The 20,100-nt window shown below is 33.0% G+C and overlaps 1 protein-coding gene across 1 annotated transcript; it reads right to left on the reverse strand.

The window, feature by feature from the left end:
* Window positions 1–15,527: 15,527 nt before the first annotated feature.
* On the reverse strand, window positions 15,528–19,245 carry LOC112005461 (beta-amyrin 11-oxidase). The gene is made up of 8 exons (XM_024037706.2): window positions 18,970–19,245; window positions 17,675–18,152; window positions 17,164–17,433; window positions 16,813–16,902; window positions 16,495–16,573; window positions 16,301–16,407; window positions 15,906–16,027; window positions 15,528–15,792 (listed from the first exon to the last, which is right to left on the reverse strand). The coding sequence occupies exons 1-8, from the start codon at window positions 19,200–19,202 to the stop codon at window positions 15,699–15,701; spliced, it is 1,473 nt and encodes a 490-aa protein (XP_023893474.2). The 5' UTR covers window positions 19,203–19,245; the 3' UTR covers window positions 15,528–15,698.
* Window positions 19,246–20,100: the final 855 nt, after the last annotated feature.

Raw genomic sequence — 20,100 nt, forward strand, 5'->3', positions numbered from 1 at the left:
ACGAGTCATGCTACACAATAAGAAGTTGCCCAAATCCTTCTGGGGAGAAGCAGTTAACACTGCTTGCCATACACTCCACCGGGTGTATTTCAAACCTGATTCCAAGCAAACTCCTTATGAACTCTGGAGAGGAAAAAAGCCTGTTGTCAAATATTTCAGAATATTTGGTAGTGACTGTTACATTCTGCATGATAGAGAGAACCTAGAAAAGTTTGATGCAAAGAGTGACAAGGGATACTTTCTAGGATACTCTTCCACTAGTAAAGCTTATAGAGTGTACAATCTGAGAACTAAAACAGTCACAGAGTCTTCCAATGTTGTGATCAATGATGAATTAAGTTCAGAAAGTCATTCAAAAAACACTTCTCCGGTTCAAGAAAAGATCATGGAAGTTTATAATTCGCTACCTGATTATAGGGGGAAGCATACTGAGAAAGAGTTGTTGTTGTTGAATGATGCAGTTTTTGTACCATCAAGTTCAGAACCAACCACACCGGCTCATGAAACTCAACAAGCACAAAGTGAGCTTAGTCCTCCATCAGAACAGAAAGGTACCTCCACATCTTTAGTTAAAGGTCCATCTTCTAGAGTTAAGTTGAATCACCCTGCCATAAATATTTTGGGTAGTCTAAATGATAACATGAGATTGAGATCCAAGGCCTTAAATGTAATTACTCACCCATGCTGTCTATCCCAATTTGTACCGAAAAATGTGGATGAAGCACTTCAAGATGTTGATTGGGTTAATTCTATGCATGAAAAACTTTATCAATTTGTTCGGATTAATGTGTGGGAATTAGTTCCTAGACCAAAAGGAGTCAATGTGATTGGAACTAAGTGGATATTTAAGAACAAGTCCGATGAACATGGTACTGTTATCAGAAATAAATCAAGACTTGTTGCTCAAGGTTACACACTAGTGGAAGGGATTGATTTTGATGAGACCTTTGCACCGGTGGCAAGACTGGAATCCATTAGGATACTTTTGGCCATAACAAGTCATCTGAACTTCAAATTGTATCAAATGGATGTTAAGAGTGCTTTCTTGAATGGTATGTTGCAAGAAGAGGTATATGTTGAACAACCAAAAGGTTTTGTTGATCCTCACAGACTGGATGATGTTTATAAATTGAAGAGAGCCCTCTATAGTTTGAAACAAGCTCCCAGGGCATGGTATGATAGATTAACTGTCTATCTCACTGAGCATGGATTCAAAAGAGGATTTGCAGATACTACTCTCTTTATTAGAAAGGATAAGAATTATTTTGTTGTAGCTCAAATTTATGTTTATGATATTGTTTTCGGTGCTACTAATGATTCTCTTGCTCAATCTTTTGCATATGAAATGAAGGCGATGTTTGAGATGAGTATGGTTGGTGAACTAACATATTTCTTAGGATTGCAGGTGAAGCAAACAAATTTTGGAATTTACATCAACCAAGCAAAGTATGCTAGAAATCTAGTTAAGAGATTTGGACTTGACAAGGCTGCACATGCTAGAACACCTATGGCTAACAATGCAAAGTTAACCAATGGTCCATCAGGTGAGTCTATTGATGTTACATTATATAGAAGCATGATTGGTTGTCTTCTTTATTTAATTACTAGCCATCTTGATATTACTTTCAATGTTGGTGTATGTTCTAGGTTTCAATCTAATCCTAAGATTTCACATTTGAATGCTGTAAAAAGAATCATAAAATATGTTGGTGGAACTCGTGATTGTGGACTGTTTTACAGCAAAGAGTCAAATCTGTTTCTTACTGGATTTTCCAATTCTAATTGGGCCGGCAATGCCGATGATAGAAAAAGCACCACTAGTGGATGTTTTTATGTAGGAGCCAATCTTATTACTTGGATGAGTAAAAAGTAAAATTATGTGTCTTTGTCTACTGCATAGGCAGAATATATTACTGCTGCAAGTTGTTGTTCACAATTTCTTTGGATGAAAAAACTTTTAAGTGATTATGGGATATCACAAGACACCATGGTTGTCTAATGTGATAATTCTATTGTTATCGATATCTCTAAGAACCATATTCAACATTCTAAGACTAAGCACATAGAGATCAGATATCACTTTATTAGGGATCTGGTTGAAAGAAAGATTGTGGCTCTTGAGTATATCCCTACTGAACATCAGAATGCTGACATCTTCACCAAGCCTCTTGATAGAAGTAAGATTGAGACACTTCGTCAAGTTATTGGTGTGATTTTGTGTTGCTAGTCTTTTTTGGCTTTCATGATCCTTGTGCTTCATCGCTCTACTCTTTGTAACCAATTTTTTTTATATTTTGTTTTCTTTGTTTTTCTAGGGTTTGCATTATATAACATTCATGCATTTCATTCTAGGATTGTTTTTATTTTTTATTTTAAAAAACAAAAAAGAAGGAAGGAAAAAGGAAGCAAAATGTGTTTTGCATTATTTTTCTTGGATTTGAAATCAAGGTTGGCCAATTTATTTTTACATAACATGTTTATGTACTATGTTTAGCTTGGATGAGTTTATTTATTGCACTTTACTAGTTGAAGCCTTGTAATGCATGTTGTGTGAGAAATATGTTTATAGTTTTTTATCACATTGTCTTGATCTTGAAGTCACATGTCTTTGATTGTCGGACTTGAACTTTTTGAGAAATGCATAAATAACCATCTCACCACTATCTACTAGCCAATCATGAACACCTTAGTGCAAATCGTAAGATTTTGTGCTTGAGAAAGTGTAGCACATGCACAAAAAAAACATAAGGTATAGCCTCTGTTTAAATGATAAAATTGGTATGTACATTATTGGACTTTAAATAAATCAATCAAATAAAACTGGCGTGTACATTATCCCAGCTATTTTAATAAGTTTCTGATCAAATAAAATTGGTGTGTACAATATGAGACAAATCAAGAAACTTACATGATTACAAGCTTGTTTTATTGGAGATGTGGGAGTTATATGATGTAACTCTTTAGGTGATAGTCTCTTTTAAATTCTATGTGATGAATTTTGAAGACATTGTGCTTGATTTCTATTTACATATCACCTTACATGTATCTCAAGCTTTTGCTAGTTGCACACACTACACAAGTTACTCTTTGCTAAACTTTGTACATGTTATTGTGTATAATTTTGGTTTGGCCAACCAAGGTTGAAAATTCCTTAAGTTTTATGCAAAACATGTTTGATGCTTGAGAATATAAGGTGAATTGATTGAAAATCTTAATTTTGGGAAAACTAGGTTCAAAACAAGTGTTTTTGAAAAGCATTTCATCTCATACCCATGCATTTTATTCATAATATTCAATGCTTTGAGGAGTTTCTGCATAAAATTGCTTTGATTTTCAAAAATTTGTTTTTTTGAATTTCGATCGATCGAACCTGTTTCTCGACCAATCGAAATTGTGATTAAAATTTTGGTCAGCCTCTGTCTGTTTCGATCGGTGCTCGATTAATGTTGGATCAATCGAAGAATTTTCAATCAATCAAACCTAACTTTCGATCGATCGAAAGTCATGTAGAGAGTTTTTTTAAAAAACTTTGTTTTTCATGTGTTCAAACACTTTTCAAAACTTTTTCTCTCTCTATTCGATCGGTCAAGGCATCCAACCAATTTTTTTTCATTTTCCTCCGATCTTTTTGCATGGTTTTTCTCTCCCAAGGCCGGTAAGACCATATTACCCTTCCTTTTTCATTTTTTTTTTCTAGTTTCATGCATTTTGGGAAAATTTCGAACCTATGCAAATTTGGGGTTTTTGTTAATTTACGCCTTTCAAAATTAATTAATGGGTTTTTGTTATGGGATGCTATAATCGTGATCCTTGTGGTTTAATTTGATCAATTTATTGAATTGGGAAAATTTGGAATTTCTAAGGCTTGAAACTACTCGAATTGGGGATTTTGTTCAATTAGGTTTAATTTGATGAAATTGGCTTGTTGGATTGATTCATATGATCATTATATTGTGTTATCTATCTTGATTAATGATCAATTGATCAATTTCTTGAAAATTGTATAAGTGGTTTTTCAAATTTTGGGGTTTTTGATATAAACTCTATGCTGAAGCCAATTTTGTGAATTTAAAATTAAATTGAACTTATTCTCATTGCATTAGAACATGCATCATTTACTTATACTGTTCATGCATCATATAGAATTGTTATTTCTATATTTTTGTGCTAACTTGCAGTCTGCCCTTGTTTTTTTTTTTTTTTTCCTTTGTTTCTTTTTGATTCAAGCTTTTTCTTTCACAATTGATCATTTGGTTTTTGTTGTGGGATGTTATACAATTGATTTATGTGAATTAATTTGTTGATTTGTGAAAAATTGGAATTTTCTAGGGCTTGAAACTACTCGAATTGGGGATTTTGTTCAATTAGGTTTATTTTGATGAAATTGCCTTGTTGGATTGATTCATATGATCATTATATTGTATTATCTATCTTGATTAATGATCAATTGGTCAATTTCTTGAAAATTGTACAAGTGGTTTTTCAAAATTTTGGGGTTTTTGATATAAACTATATGCTCAACCCAATTTTGTGATTTTAAAGTTAAATTGAACTTGCTTTGACTGCATTAGAGCATGTATCATTTGATTATACTGCTCATGCATCATATAGATTGTTATTTTCTATATTGTTTTGTGCTAACTTGTAGTCTGCCCTTGGTTTTTCCTTTGTTTCTTTTTAGTTCTTTTCTGTGTGTCTTGTCTGCTCCTTAGCACCATGTCTAGGAAGGCTAGAGCCAATAGGAAAGCCTCCTCCTCTTCTGTCCCTTCTTTTGAGAGTGTGAGGTTTTCAAGTGAGAAAAACCAAGATACGTATGAGAAGCTTAACCTTAAGAGGAACATTTGGGCCAAGAGAAAGGTTTTGTTAGATGAGCTTGATCCTGAGATTAGGCGTAACCTTGAGTGTAAGGGCTGGTTGCCATTGTTGGATATTTCTCATCCAACTCCGGCTACCCTAATTAGAGAGTTCTACTCGAACCTCTCTATCCATGTCTATGATTCCAACACTCTAGTTAAGAGTTGGATACGAGGTGAAGAGTACATCACTACTCCTTCGGTAGTGGCTGATGCTCTTGGAGTACCTGTGGTCCAGCATCCTATCTACCCTTATGATGAGTCTCTTCCACTAGACGACATCATGTCTTACATCACTAGGTCTTCTATCTAGTGGGGTTCTGATCTTTGGATCACTACTACTGAGCTCACTGAGATTCACTATCTTTTCTTTAGGATTGCTTGTCATTCTTTGTGGCTTATCTCTCATTTGCACACCATTCCTTTGGAGCGTTGTGCGTTTTTGTATGCATTTGTTACTAATGCTCCTATGAGCTTTCCTCTTCTTTTTATTCATTCTTTGACTAAGGTTCATAGGAGTAGTTCAACTGCTCATGCTCTTTTCTTCCCTGTTTTTATTCACCAGATTTTGTTACATTTAGGTCTAGATGAGTTTCCGACATCTGAGCCTGTTCATATTATCACTCCTATAGGTGCCACATTTCTTAGGCAGAGGGCTGCTTAGATGAGAGCAAGCTCTAAACCTCCTTCTCCCTCTTCTACAGGTGAGACTACGGCTGAGGAGTCTGTTGATCCTGCTGCTGCTGTTGCTGCTATTGCTGTTCCTCTACCTTCTACCTCGGATGATTCAAACATTCGACGTATGTTGGAGACTGTCATGACCGTTCAGGTGGCTCATGGTCAGCTTTTGGTGGACATGCTTGATGTGCTTTGTGCCTTATGAGTAGATTTGGAGCATCTTAGACGTCGCCTCCGCCACCTCCTTTTGAAGATGAGTTGTGAGTGCCCTTTGGCAATTCGTCACAAAAAGGGGGAGTACATTTGTAGATGAAATTTTGTTGTTAGGGGGAGATTTTTGTGTTTTGGAGTTGTGGAGCTTTTAGATTGTATCTAGGTTCTTTATTATGTATCTACATTTTTGGCTCATGATGTATTTTTGTTTGGGTTGTCCATGATAGGGGGAGATACATTGATTGTATATGTTTCTTGTTTCACATTACTTATTGATTTATATTTATGAGATTATTCTTGATATATGTCTTTATTTTGTGTTATATGAAATCAAGAAGTTATTTTGTTTTACTTGTATTTTCCACACATGTGTTTATGCGTTTGTTGAATGTTTCAAGAAATATACAGGTTGATTCAGTCACGCTACTGTCTACACTTGCAATTGATAGATAATGGTTAGGTTGAATTGTTATGTTGGGTAATATTTTTGTAATGGGCTGTTTTTATGTAAACATTGAGCATTTAGTTAAGTTTGTGTTTTGTCATGGATTGCCAAAGGGGAGTTTGTTAGATTTTAAGGAATTAGGAACTAATGTATAGAACTTCAATTTGTAATGTAAGCAAACCATGGTTAAAACGTTTTAGTCTTGTTTAGACTTGCTTAAAGTATATGTTTCTATGTAAAGATGGAATTGAGTTACTGCAGGATTTACTATGTAAATTTTCCTGGGTTGATCGATTGAAAATTAGGCTCGAATCGATTGAAAGTTGAGTAGATCATTTTTTTGCAGAATTTTCCAACTCAACTTAAGCCAGTTTGACGTGTAGGGTTTTATGTTTTGTCTTAAGTATAAAAGGGAAAACCCTAGCCACATTTTGAGGTTGCTCTTTATGCTGTGTGTGTGAATCTTTTGTGAAATCTAGAGGTGTTTGCCTTCACACATACTTAGGGTTATCAAGGATCAAGACTATGTCAAGAACTTGGTGATCAATTCAGTTGCAGATTCAAGAGCTTAAAGATACACAAGCGGGAGTGCTTGTATTTGCTGGGAATCCAAGAAAGAAGTAGTCCGTGGACTCGGAGCTGTCACGTGGTCATGGTAGTAAGTTTCTTACTCGAGATAGCAATAGGATGTTAGTGGTCTAAGTCGTTATTGTGTAAACTTCAATTCTTTCATAGTAGATTTAGTTTACCTTGAGGATAGCTGGGTTAAATTCTCACCAGGTTTTTTACCGGTTTGGTTTTCCAGGGTCATTATATTTTTGTGTTCTTTATTTTTCCGCGCTTTACAATGATATGATATATTTGTGTTAACCTAGATCTAATAATTTGACTAAGTAATCACTTGGCTAATTAACTAGGTTAATCTAGTTGTGTTTTAAGGGGTCTAAAAACGTACACATAAAATTAATTATTTTAATTTGCCAAAATAACAATAGTTGTTGGAATACATTGGCATATTACCAATCAATTTATCCTATTACAAAAAAATCAACATTTTGTGGTGTATTAAAATGCCTCCAAAAATAGAAAAAGCATTGTTATTGACATAAATGGTTTTTAACCACCACAAAATATATTTACCTACAAAGTCCTTCCAAAAAATTCATGATATAACATCTAAATTAACAGAAACACAATTAACTTGTTACAAAATTGGTTTTATTCCTTCAATTGAATTTTAAGGAAGGTAGTGTATGTAGGATCTGGGCAAGGCTTATTTCCACTAGCGAAACAAGCCATCCATTTAAAGGACGTAAGTTATATTTTAAGATACCATGAATTTAAGTTCATCATTTGAGTTTAGTGCAGTCGCTCTTTTTGCAATTGGGCATGATTAAACAAGGCTTTGTGATGTATTAATAGCTATAAATCTCAAAGTGGAAAGTCCCTATACTATGTGTAAGTAATTGGGGAAGGCCTAATTTCAGGGGACCTAAGTCCCTGATTAATCGATAGATTTATATTGTTTCGACCTTTGCATGGCAGCCTGGCAGGTCACCCCATCTCTTAATAAGAATTTTGATTTTTGTGTGTTAGAGGTATTAGGTTTATGTGTGTAGGTCCAGGAGGCTCAATTCTATTGTAAGCCCATGTATGCCTAACCCTTTCTCTCTCTATTTAAACCCTATTAATTATTAAATCTTGTGTTATCTCTCTTCTCTCTATACTCTCTTTCTCTTTCCACTCTCATAAAATCCAACATTAGTATTGTGTTTTGAGAGAGAAATTGCATAGGGATTTGCCTGATGTCTCTTTCTCTCTCTGTGGTCTACTAAGTCTTTGTTGTTTTATTTTATTTTATTTTACTTCTTTCAAAATTTCCATCCATCTTGATCCTGCATATCTGAATATGATACATAAACATCCGAGCATGACACCGTTTTGATCTTCATCGGGCAAGTTTAACTTGCCAGGTTTAAGGGTACACTTAGTGGTGGCTTCATGATTTTTTTCTAGGGGGGTTAGCAGTGGTGGAGTTAGGAATTTGTCATCAGGGGCAAGAAATTTTTTTTTTTTTTTATATGTACAACTTCCATATTATACATTATACAATAATCTAAAATAGTATTCTAAATATTTTTAATATAAATATCGGTAAGACAACAACTAATGCATAAACAAATATAATTAAATAACTAATTATACACGTGCTTAGTTTCTTGGAGTTGGACTAACAATAAATGTGAAACTAAAAAAAAAAAATAGTAGTGTATGACTCCTTAACCATATATGTGGTTAGACTCTTGGAATTAGAGCAAGCACTAAAAAATTTCTTAGATTTGGAAATTTATAGAGCATTTATCAAACCACTAAAAGAAAATAGGTTATTGCGGCACTCCAAAAGCACGCTAAAACCAAAAAAGCGCCACTAAAGGCACTTTTGACAATAATATACTTTAAAACGGGTATTGTGGCACTTCTTTTTCACTTAACTACTTGATTAAGGGAAAAAGAAAGATAGAGAGAAAGAGAAAAGAATCACATATATAGATACAAATCTGTTGGTTGTAATAATAATATACTTTTTTGTTGATGAAAAGAAAATTGCAGGGAAAAATGACATTTTTTAAAAAAAAATAAAAAAGAGGGAAAAATAATTTTATTCAGCTATCAATGGAAAAGTAAGCCAAAGTCCTGGAGAAAAATGTTTTTTTTTTTTTTTTATTTAACGAATGAGCAAAAATTTGAAACATTTTTTTTTTCTTATAAAATTAAATATATTAAGAGTAGTGGTATTGATACAACACTTTTACAACAAAACCTAAGTGGCAAGTTGTTAAAGGTAGGAAAAAAGTGATTTAAGTTGTGGGTCGTGATATAAACCAGTTACAACTTGCCACTTGACCTTTATTGCTAAATTATTGTAAAAATATTGTGAAAGTAGCATTAAGATGATCATATTCAAACTTATATTAGCTGCCAGTTGGGTTTAAACAAAATTTAGGGTTAAGGGTTCAAATTTTTTTTAGGAGCTTAAAAAAGTTGTTAAAATTATATATATATATATATTTATATAAAAAAATTTGACCACATCAGGGGTTGATTTGAACCCCCTGGCCTTAAGGTAATGCGGCCCTGGGTACACTACTTTTATTCCAACACCAAAATTTGCGTTTGTATTTATTTTTTTAACAGTTAAAGGGAATTACACAAAAAAAAAAAAAAAAAAAAAAAGTTAAAGGGAATTACAATTTTCTATAAAGGGCTTAGGGTCCAACACCAAAAATTGACATAATTAAATATGTACATGGAAGCCAATTCATTATATATGCCTAGAAGTATTCTGTCCAAACCATTTGCGCATTGCCTTTTTACTGAGCAATGTCTGATTTTAGTGTCTTATAGCAGTTAATTTTATATGATACAAAAGTTGGATGCAATTATTGTGTTGTTTCAAGTGGCATACGCTACTCTTTCCAATTCTAACTCCATAGCAACCCTTTTAATTGTTGTAGCTTTGCAGAGTTTTTCAATTTATGCTTGGATAAACTAGAAGTAGCTTGACATAAAACTCAAGATGCACAAACGACGTAGCAACTACTGTTATGCATGTGTCTTATTCTCTCTTTGAAATGACAATTATAAAATATGTCTTTTATATACTTTGGAACCTAATGCATGAATTTCTAGAAGGTCAAGTCATCATGAGTTGAAAAACAGAATTTAACATTCACATTCAGCTTTTCTAGAGCACTTTTTTGGGAAGTCTTGAGTTTTCATTAATACCATTCGTATGTAACATTAGGATAAATTTAAACTTTGACTTAATTGCATAAAAAATGCATTTTGATTTTGGATATGCCAATACATAAAAATATGACTCTAACACATGTGGATTCCATGTAGCAAAGCAAGAAATCATTATCTCACTGTGCTCATGGATTAATTCTTTGGAGCTTTTAACCGACCCCTTAGTGCTTACAATAGCAAACTCGAATTGAGAATCAAGCCAATTGAAAAATGATGTAGGATTAAATCTACAATTTAACTTTTGTAATTATTTCATTTTGGTATTTTCATGTAAGAAAAAGTTATTTTAGGTTTAGGTGATTTATTTCCTTGTTTTTAGGTATTTTAATGCTTTTTAGGTCAAATTTGGTTTCTATTATGGTTAGGTATTAATTAGGAGTTATTTTAGAATATGTTTCTTATCTATCAAGTTTTACGGAGCCCTTAAATAGGTCTCTAAGTTTGTAAACGTTTTTTTAGAGTATTATTGATATTAATAGAAAATTCAGACTTTTGTCTATTGTTTCTCTAGTGGATTCCAGAACCTTTTCTTCTTGTGGATTTAAGGACACTTGTGGATTCAAGGAACCCTCATGGATTTGAGGTTATTTTCAGAAGCAAATGTGTTTTGTTTCTTGTTTTCTAAAAGTAAACATGTTGTGCTTCTTGACGTAGCAGTTGGTATCAGAGCCTTGACTTATCCTAGTCTGGTGGCTAACGTATGTTATGATAGTAATTCCAGTGACAGAAAACTTAGCAAGTATTATGTGACGTATAGCTAGCATTGACAAATATGTTTGCTACGATTCCATCGTTGGAGTATGGAAACAATAGGGATAACTGCCGCAAAGACATAACTCACGGGCAACCTATTGGTAAACAAATTTCATATAGGCCTTATAGAAGAATAGCAAGTTTTAATGGTTATTTTTTAAAAGAAGATTTTCTTGATTGGTTACGTGATCTAGATGATTTATTTGACTTTGAGAATATTTATTTTGAGGGAAAACTTAAACTAGCTTTGTATAAACTTAGTGAGTATGCATTATGTTGGTGGGAACGAATACATGCAGTCTAATAGAATTAGATGAGGTAAAAACAAAATTCGTTCATGGCCAAAAATGAAAAAGATGTTTGCTATCAACTTTTATCCTTTGGATTGTGATGAACATTTGTTGTATACAAAACAAGATTATTATTGGCCAAGAAGTTCGTACTTGTATTATTTTGAAGAGCCATATATTCCACCATTGAAGGAAGAATTACATGTTGAAGAAAATATTGTTCTTGAAGATTATGTAGAAGTCAAAAAATAAAATATAGAGATTTTTGAGGAAATTAATGAAGGCCTTGTTATGAAAGAAGATCCTAAAATCAAGATTATTGTGGAGGAGAATAATGAAGATCTTATTATAGATAAATATCTTGAAGTCAAGATAGTAGAGACCATTGAAGAAGAAATTGAAGAGGAAAGTTTCAAGGATCTCAATGAAATCAAATCATATGATTGTCAATCTCAAGATCCTTTTATTTTGGTGGCAAGCAATACACCAAAATTTATTGATTTTATTGGGGTTTATAGATTTGATTCAATTGTTAGTTCTTATTTGGTAAATCTCTACAGTCACAACTTGTTATGAAAGAAGATCCTAAAATCAAGATTATTGTGGAGGAGAATAATGAAGATCTTATTATAGATAAATATCTTGAAGTCAAGATAGTAGAGACCATTGAAGAAGAAATTGAAGAGGAAAGTTTCAAGGATCTCAATGAAATCAAATCATATGATTGTCAATCTCAAGATCCTTTTATTTTGGTGGCAAGCAATACACCAAAATTTATTGATTTTATTGGGGTTTATAGATTTGATTCAATTGTTAGTTCTTATTTGGTAAATCTCTACAGTCACATGAAGACTAAGGAAAAAACAAATTTCAAGTTGATTTGTTTATTTCATTGATGGGTTCCAAGTATGGAAAGAAGTTCAAGGGGCTCAAGCATTCAAAATATTTGTTTATTTGGAGGAGAAGATTTCAAATTTCAAAGATGAACTCGAGAACGAGTTTGTTTTAAATGGAGGGGTCTAATGTAGGACAGCATCTATAATTTAATTTTTGTAATAATTTAATTTTGGTATTTTTATGTAAAAAACGTTATTTTAGGTTTAGGTGATTTTAATGATTTTTAGGTCAAATTTGGTTTCTATTATGGTTAGGTATTAATTAGGAGTTATTTTAGAATATATTTTCTTGCCTGTCAAGTTTTATAGAGCCCTTAAATAGGTCCCTAAGTTTCTAAACGTTTTTTTAGAGTATTATTGATATTAATAAAAATTTAGACTTCTGTCTATGATTTTTCTGGTGGATTCCAGAATCCTTTCTTGTGGTGGATTCAAGAAACTCTCGTGAATTTGAGGTTATTTTCAAAAGTAAACGTGTTTTGTTTTTTGTTTTCTAGAAGTATACATATTCTGCTTCTTGACGCTTCTACATCTCACACCAAAAAACATAATAGAATCTTAGTAATCACAACATAAATAACAAGCAATTTTCAAAAGCTTTTGAAAACGTTTTCTTTATGATAGTAACTTCTAGAGAGAGGTTTTGCAGGTAAAAAAAAAAATGTAGCTGTGTGAAGAACTTAGTGAGAAATTTACTGTTTTTTAAGAGTACTTTTTATTTTTAGACACAATTTTATAATGAAGATGAATTCAACTCCATATAAAAAGAGATGATTGATCACAGGCAGGAAGTCTATCAAAATTAGAATTCTTAGTGGGGTCCAAAGGAATATATATACACACATCTTATCTTCGTGAGAACAACTATAGTGGTCCTGGTCTTACAAGGGCCTATAGTGGCGTTTGTCCTGGTCTTACAAACATTGCTATAGGCACTTCTTTTTTTTTTTTTTTTTTTGGGCTGGGTTTTTTTAGGGTCAGAGAAAAAAGACCTATAGTGGGTTCTTACAAGGGCCTATAGTGGCGTTTAAACGCCACTATAGGCATTTTTTTTTTTTTGGCTGGGTTTTTTTTTAGGGCCAGATTGAAAAGACCTATAGTGGCATTTGAAAATCGCCAATATAGGCCCTTGTAAGAGAAGACCTATAGTGGCGTTTGACAATCGCCACTATAGGCCCTTGTAAGTGTAGGAACTATAGTGGCGTTTGACAAACACTACTATTGGTTTTAAAGATATTAAAAAAAAGAGAAGTGTTATGTCTACTACATTTTTACATTATTTTCACAACAAATTATGGGTGGTTAGTTGTTATTGGTTCAAATTTGAATTTAGTACTAAGATTACTTTTTAACCCAAAAATAACAACTAGTAATAACCCACTACTTAGAATTTGTTGTAAAAATATTGTGTACATATCATTTCTCTAAAAAAAAAATAAAAAATATACCCAATCCATAAAACAAAACTATGGCATGTTTTAGGAATATTCTATGGCATATTCCAAACTATTCCTTTAAAGAAAAAAAGCTCAGTCAGTAAAAAAAAAAAGTGATTGCCATAGAATATTCCTAGAATATCCTATGGCATATTCCAAACTATTCCTTAAAAAAAAAAAAAAGCTCAATCCATAATACAAAACTATGATATATTCCTTAAAAAAAAAAAAAAAAACTCAATTCGAATTGATTCGCGTTCAGCTAATACATATACACACATATATATATATATATAAATATATATATATTATTATATATGTTAGGACATATGTGGTTCACTTGTTAAGAACATATGTCACTCTTTTATGTAATTGGCTAATCTTTTGACAAAACGCACTTTACTTGTATTTGGGTAAATCTAGGATGTGTTGGAATACTTTAAGAAACCATATTTTAAGATCAAGTGTTGAAGCCTTCAAGTCTGTTCAAGAAAACAAGATGAAAGTGCAAAGTTACTAAAACTCGATAGTTAGCTTAATAGCTAGCATGTGTCGAGATTTAAAGAGGCTGTTTTGCTTGTGGCTCGACAGCTTGTCGAGGTTTATAAAATTAGAATTTCTAATATGATTTCTTGGGGTCCGTGGATGTGTCTTTGGGCCTTCTTTTCTTCTAACCATAGACATATAAAAGGATTGTTTTAAGGGTCGTCAAAGTGTTCATAAGTTGCATAAGCATTGAGCAAACTCTATTTAAGCAAATTGTGACCGGAGACAAAGTTTTGCCCTAGTTCATCTCTTCTGAAGAAGTTGCTGTGTATGTGCACCTTTGGGTTTTGTGACTAAACATCTTTTTGATCATCATAGTGGATGAATTGAAGAACTTTGCAGCCAGCAAACTTCCTCTAGTTTGTGATTGAAGTCATGTACTGGGATCCGCGCATTGGTTAGTCACGTACTTAAAAGCTGTGCATCAAAAGGGAAACCGTCACTATAGAACAAGTCCAATTGGATACTGGGGTAAAGGTTCAACTGTAGGTTGGTAAGGTACTTGGGATTCCTTTACTTGTAACCGCTTGTTGTGATAATAGTGGAGTTTCGGGAGTGGTGACCTGAAAATCACCCGGTGGGGTTTTTGCAGTCAGGTTTTCTCCATTCGTAAACAAATCACCGTATTATTTATTTTCCGTTGCATAATTAGTTTATTGGTGATTTGTTTATGCTAGCACACGTTTGCATGTTAAATTGATTAATTAATAACTTGGCTAATTAATTAATTTAATCACAAGGGGTTAATACATTTTTGGCCTATCAATATATTTATATTTAAATGAGAAATGTTACATTCACAACATTTTTATAACATTTTCACAACAAATTATAAGTGATTAGTTGTTATTGGTTCAAATTTGAACTTAACACTAAAATTACTTTTTTGCCCTAACAATAACAACTAGTAACAATATGCCACTTAAAATTTGTTGTAAAAATATTGTGAAAATGTTGTGAACATGTCATTTCTCTATTTAAATATATATATATATATATATATATGAGGTGCTACGTTCACAACATTTTTACAACAAATCATAAGTGGTTAGTTATTATTTCAAATTTGAACTTAATATTAATATTACTTTTTTGTCCTAATAATAACAACTAGTAACAACCTGCTACTTAAAATTTGTTGTAAAAATATTGTGAACATATCATTTATATATACATGGTAAAAAAACAAATTTTTTTTTTTTGGTGGATGTGAAAAAAACAAATTCAAAATTCAAAATTCATAATCCACCTAATCCCACCTACCCCCACTCACCTTATCAAAATTCAAAATTCACTTCACCGTTTTTCGTGGAGTACATGTCATTTAATAAGAATGAAGTCAAAATTAACTCTTCACCGTTTCTTGCGGAGTACATGTCATTTAATAATAATGAAGTCAAAATTAACTCAAAAGTAAGAATTAAGAATTAGATCCAGTCGGTGGTTGTGGTTCTAAAGAATCTAAGCCCTGTCAATTTAAATATGGCATATATGTCAGGTATTTCACAAGGAGGTAGAATTCATACACTGTGGGGCCTACTTCTTTGTGAGGTACCCTGCATATATGCTGGGTACAGGATATACAAAATCCATTCAAACAACAATAGTTCACCCAAAACCATCTAAACTTTTATTTTAATGAAAAAATTCAACCATTACAATTATTATGTTCAATATAAAAATACATATACAAGGCTTTATGCCTAGCACGAAATATATATATTAAATTTGTCCCACGTAGCTTAGGGTGGTTTACAATTTATTGGTAATGTAAATAACTATGTGACTTTGATGATTTTTGCAAGGCACATGTCTGTAGGCCTTGCTACTGGTAAATATTTTACTGGGCAACCTGGATTAAGTCGCTCCACACTGTACCCATTAAAAAAAAAAAAAACCTTGTAAACATATACAGAAAAAGTTAATTTTATTTGACATGAACTAGTTGATGTTTAAAGGTTGCAAAAGAAAGCATGCAATCTCACTTGTAGTTAAGGATATAATGATGAAGGAAAATGGCGATCTCAAGCTTGGCCAGATCACTTCCAGGGCATATCCTACTTCCTGCTCCAAATGGAAGGAAACTTCCAGCTCTGGGTTTATGATTCTAGACAAAAGTTGAGCAAACATGATTATCAATTTTTTAGACTTGTTATTAAATAGTAATAATATAACTTCTTTAAAAAACCTTTTTTTTTTACAAAGACTTCTTTAAAAGTTTTAACAAGTCATTTGATTTAAAAATACATGATTGTCATTTAATTACCAAAAAATAAATTGGAAAGAAACTTCTCAACCAAAACTTTTTTCAGAAATGTAAGATTCAGACAGAGGGGAATAAGAAAAGAATTGTAAGATACTAAAACTTTGTTCAACTTACATCCCATCTTGAAGGATCAAATTCCTTTGGGTTTGCATAGGTTTCAGGATCCATATGAACACCCCTATTCCAGACTAAAACTTTCCATCCTTTTGGAACTAGATAACCTACAAGTAAATAAATTTCTTTAAGAAGCCATAATATAAAAGAGGGATGATAGAGTTTGAAAATATATAGGTGATTGAAGAACTAACCATTGATATTAACATCCTCTTTCGCCTCTCTGAAAACTGAAAATGAGATGCTAGTTCTGCGCAGCATCTCATTAATTACCTAGTTCATAAAAATTTGCAGCTTGTTAATTTTTGTTTAGCTCGTTCATCATTTTTCCTAAAGTAATTTGACATAAACTTGTTTCACATGTGTCTAATCATTTTCTACTCCTTAGATTGTCCCATCAATAGTACTAGTTTTCTCATAAGAACAGTAATGCCTCACGTGCTTTTTAAAACAATCTTGAATAATTTCTCTTCCCTAGATAAGCATTGCATTCTTCTTCAATGTGTACATACCTTAGAAAGATATTCCATTTGTCTAATCTCTTTAAGGTTAAGCCCTTTTTGTGTAGATGGTCTTCTCTTCATGATCTCCTCTTGCTCTTCCTGAAAAGTGGAATCCACGTTTAGTGAAATAATCTTCTTCTTCTTCTTCTTCTTCCTTCTTCCTTTTTTTTTTTTTTTTTTTTTGGTATGTTATCTAATTGGCCACAAGAAAAGGTTAAGTTAGAAGTAATTCTAATTCAACAGTACCTTTAAACTATGTTCACTTGTAAGATAAGATTTATTCCAATCTAGGCATCTAGTTCTGTTGGATATCACGTTACACGATCTAGTATACTATTTCAACTCATACTACACACCAACCTTTGCTATTTTGAAGACCTCTGGATTTTCTGATAGATAAATGACTGACCATAATGCACCATGGGCTGAGCTTTCATGACCAGCTAACATGAACACGATTAATAAATCTATAATATCCAAATCCTCCAATTGTTTACCATCTTCGTCTTTGACTCCCATAAGTAAATCCATCATATCTTTTTTCACATCTATTTGATTGGTGTTGTCTTTCATTGTGGCCCTTTTTTTGTCTAGTACAGATTGGAATATCTTCACCAACTTCTTTCGTGCCTGAATAAAGAAAACCACCATGAAGTCTCATTTGTTTTACAAATACAACGAAGTTGGAAACCAACAATTTTCATCTATTGCTAAAACAAAATAGTTTCGTTGTTTGAGTCCATATAGCAAAATTATTTGTGAAAACAGTATAATGGGCAAAAAAGAGCCCTAAGTAAGTTAAAGAAAGAAAGTAGCAAGGCATACATTAGGTCTTTCTTTTTTATTGTTTTCTTTACCGATGAGACTTTACCTTGAGTGCTCTGCGGAATACAAATCCTGGAAGATTAATGGCCTGAGACTTTATTCCTGCATTTAAGTCTGTGTACAAGTTCTCTACTGATGATATAACTGATTCACTATATGTACTGATGAAAATGTTTGTAATGACTTTAAAGGCAACCCCTCTCAACTCTGCCAAGAGCTCGAGTGGCCGATTCATGCTAGCCCACTCCTCCAAAGAATTAACTACAATGCCCTCTATAAGATCTATATATCCAGACAGTGCCTCATGGCCATTGATGGGAGCTGTGGTTAGCCGGCGCAATCGTTTGTGCTCAGCATTTGTAATGCCATGAAATGATTTACCTGTAAGGATTGTTGTTGCTTTAGGATAACCTAGTTTGAATTGGTCATCATTTGTCAAAACTTTCCGGCTTGTTTCTGGGGTACAAACAATCACGCTTGGCTTCCCAAACATGTGGGTTTTGTAGATACCTGTCCTGCCATATCTGTAATTCCATAAGAAAAAAACAAGCATGTAAATATGAGCTTAAAAAAAATTGGTTGACAAAAAAATTCTATTTGCTTGGCATCTTGAAAGTTAAGAAGTATTTTGTTATTTATGAAATCATAAACATCGTAACAAATTTCACATTTTTTTAAAAATAATTATTGAGGTTGTAGGCTGTTATTTGCGTGCAATAAAAGTGATCTAGTAGTGATCCCAACAAGAAAGTAATATTGAACTAGTAAGAATAAATTCTCTAACCTACCTTTTGTGCTTCATTTTATGCTACACTAATCATGGTATGTTATGTGTTTAATTTTTTTTTTTTTCATTCTAAAGTTTATTTATTTATTTATTTATTTTTATAAGGAAAGTAAAATAAATATGTAACAAAATGTGATTGATAAAACATAAAGTAACAAAAAGTGGAATATAGGATTTGTAATCCACAATAACTTCACTAATAAGTTCCAAAAAAAATTGTGGAATTTCTTGTCTATAGCATGTCATTTCTGAAAGCAAGTTTTTGGCTTCATTTTTACTAAACAAATACTAAAAGTATTTACCAAATGCTAATCATAATTTAGAGGCCAATTAACAAAGAATGCCTTTACAGTTTACATGCATGTAAAATATTGTGTGTGCGTGATGTGTGTTTGAGAGAGAGAGAGAGAGAGAGAGAGAGAGAGAGAGAGAGAGAGTTGGAAACAAGAGTGTGGATGTAGGAATGAGGATCATCAGATTTGAAAGCTTTAAGGAAGGTCCAATAGCACCATTACATGCATGAGAGAGAGAGAGAGAGAGAGAGAGAGAGAGACTTGGAAACAAGGTTGTATATGTAGGAATCAGGGTCATCAGATTTGAAAGCTTTGAGGAAAATTGGAAAACCCCCAAGGTAAGGCCACCCCATATCCCCAGGAGGGAGAGGATATTGTGTTTTGCCCAGCCTTCTAACATAATACCACTCATTGAATCTCCTGAGAAACCCAAACACAAAGACATAGCCACCCAACAGAACAGAAAGCATCAACCACAACAGCTCCAACTCCATTTTAGCTATAGTTCCTCTCTTTCTTGGGGCTTGAGGAAACACGTATAATAAGTTCAAGTTCCCATAAGGGGAGTTTTATATATGTAGGAATCAGGGTCATCAGATTTGAAAGCTTTGAGGAAAATTGGAAAACCCCCAAGGTAAGGCCACCCCATATCCCCAGGAGGGAGAGGATATTGTGTTTTGCCCAGCCTTCTAACATAATACCACTCATTGAATCTCCTGAGAAACCCAAACACAAAGACATAGCCACCCAACAGAACAGAAAGCATCAACCACAACAGCTCCAACTCCATTTTAGCTATAGTTCCTCTCTTTCTTGGGGCTTGAGGAAACACGTATAATAAGTTCAAGTTCCCATAAGGGGAGTTTTTATAACCGTGACCGCTCAATGCTCATTACTCAGTCCATGTTTTTTATTTATTTATTTTTTTTTGAGAAGACTTAATCCATGTTTCTTATTATCATTAATATTATTATATTTGTATTGTTGCTCTTGTTTTTATCATTATTTTTTTTCCCGAAGAGATAATGCGAGTGTTGGAAAAATTCTTTGGTTAACTTCATTTGGGGTTTACTTGTTTGTCATGTTTTGCTCCCTTTCGATGATTTAAACTTCAAAACAAAATGCTTATTGGTCACTTTATTAGTAATACCCATTTAATAATTTTTGAGTTGGTTCTTAGTCCCTAATGTTTTTCTCTTTGTCGTCCCCTTCCCATAATAAAGATGGTCGTAGTGATCAGCCGGAGCCTGCCAATTAACAAAAATTACTATTTTCACTTATTCTACGGAAGTAGACCTTGCCGGCATGGTTTTGAAAGCCGGAACCGGGAGCCGCTCCTTGAAACGGTTCTTTAAACTCCAAAACCTGTTTAACCAAAAAAAAAAAAAAACC

This window comes from Quercus suber, unplaced genomic scaffold (assembly GCF_002906115.3).
Source record: "Quercus suber isolate HL8 unplaced genomic scaffold, Cork oak 2.0 scaffold_120, whole genome shotgun sequence".
In the NCBI taxonomy this organism is placed as follows: Eukaryota; Viridiplantae; Streptophyta; class Magnoliopsida; order Fagales; family Fagaceae; genus Quercus; species Quercus suber.

Coding starts and splice junctions, on each gene's coding strand:
- LOC112005461 (XM_024037706.2), bottom strand. CDS start 19,202: ATGGAGTTGGAGCTGTTGTGGTTGATGCTTTCTGTTCTGTTGGGTGGC. Junction 16,574..16,812: donor AAATGGAATATCTTTCTAAG/GTATGTACACAT, acceptor TTTATGAACTAG/GTAATTAATGAGATGCTGCG. Junction 16,408..16,494: donor AGAGGATGTTAATATCAATG/GTTAGTTCTTCA, acceptor ATTTACTTGTAG/GTTATCTAGTTCCAAAAGGA.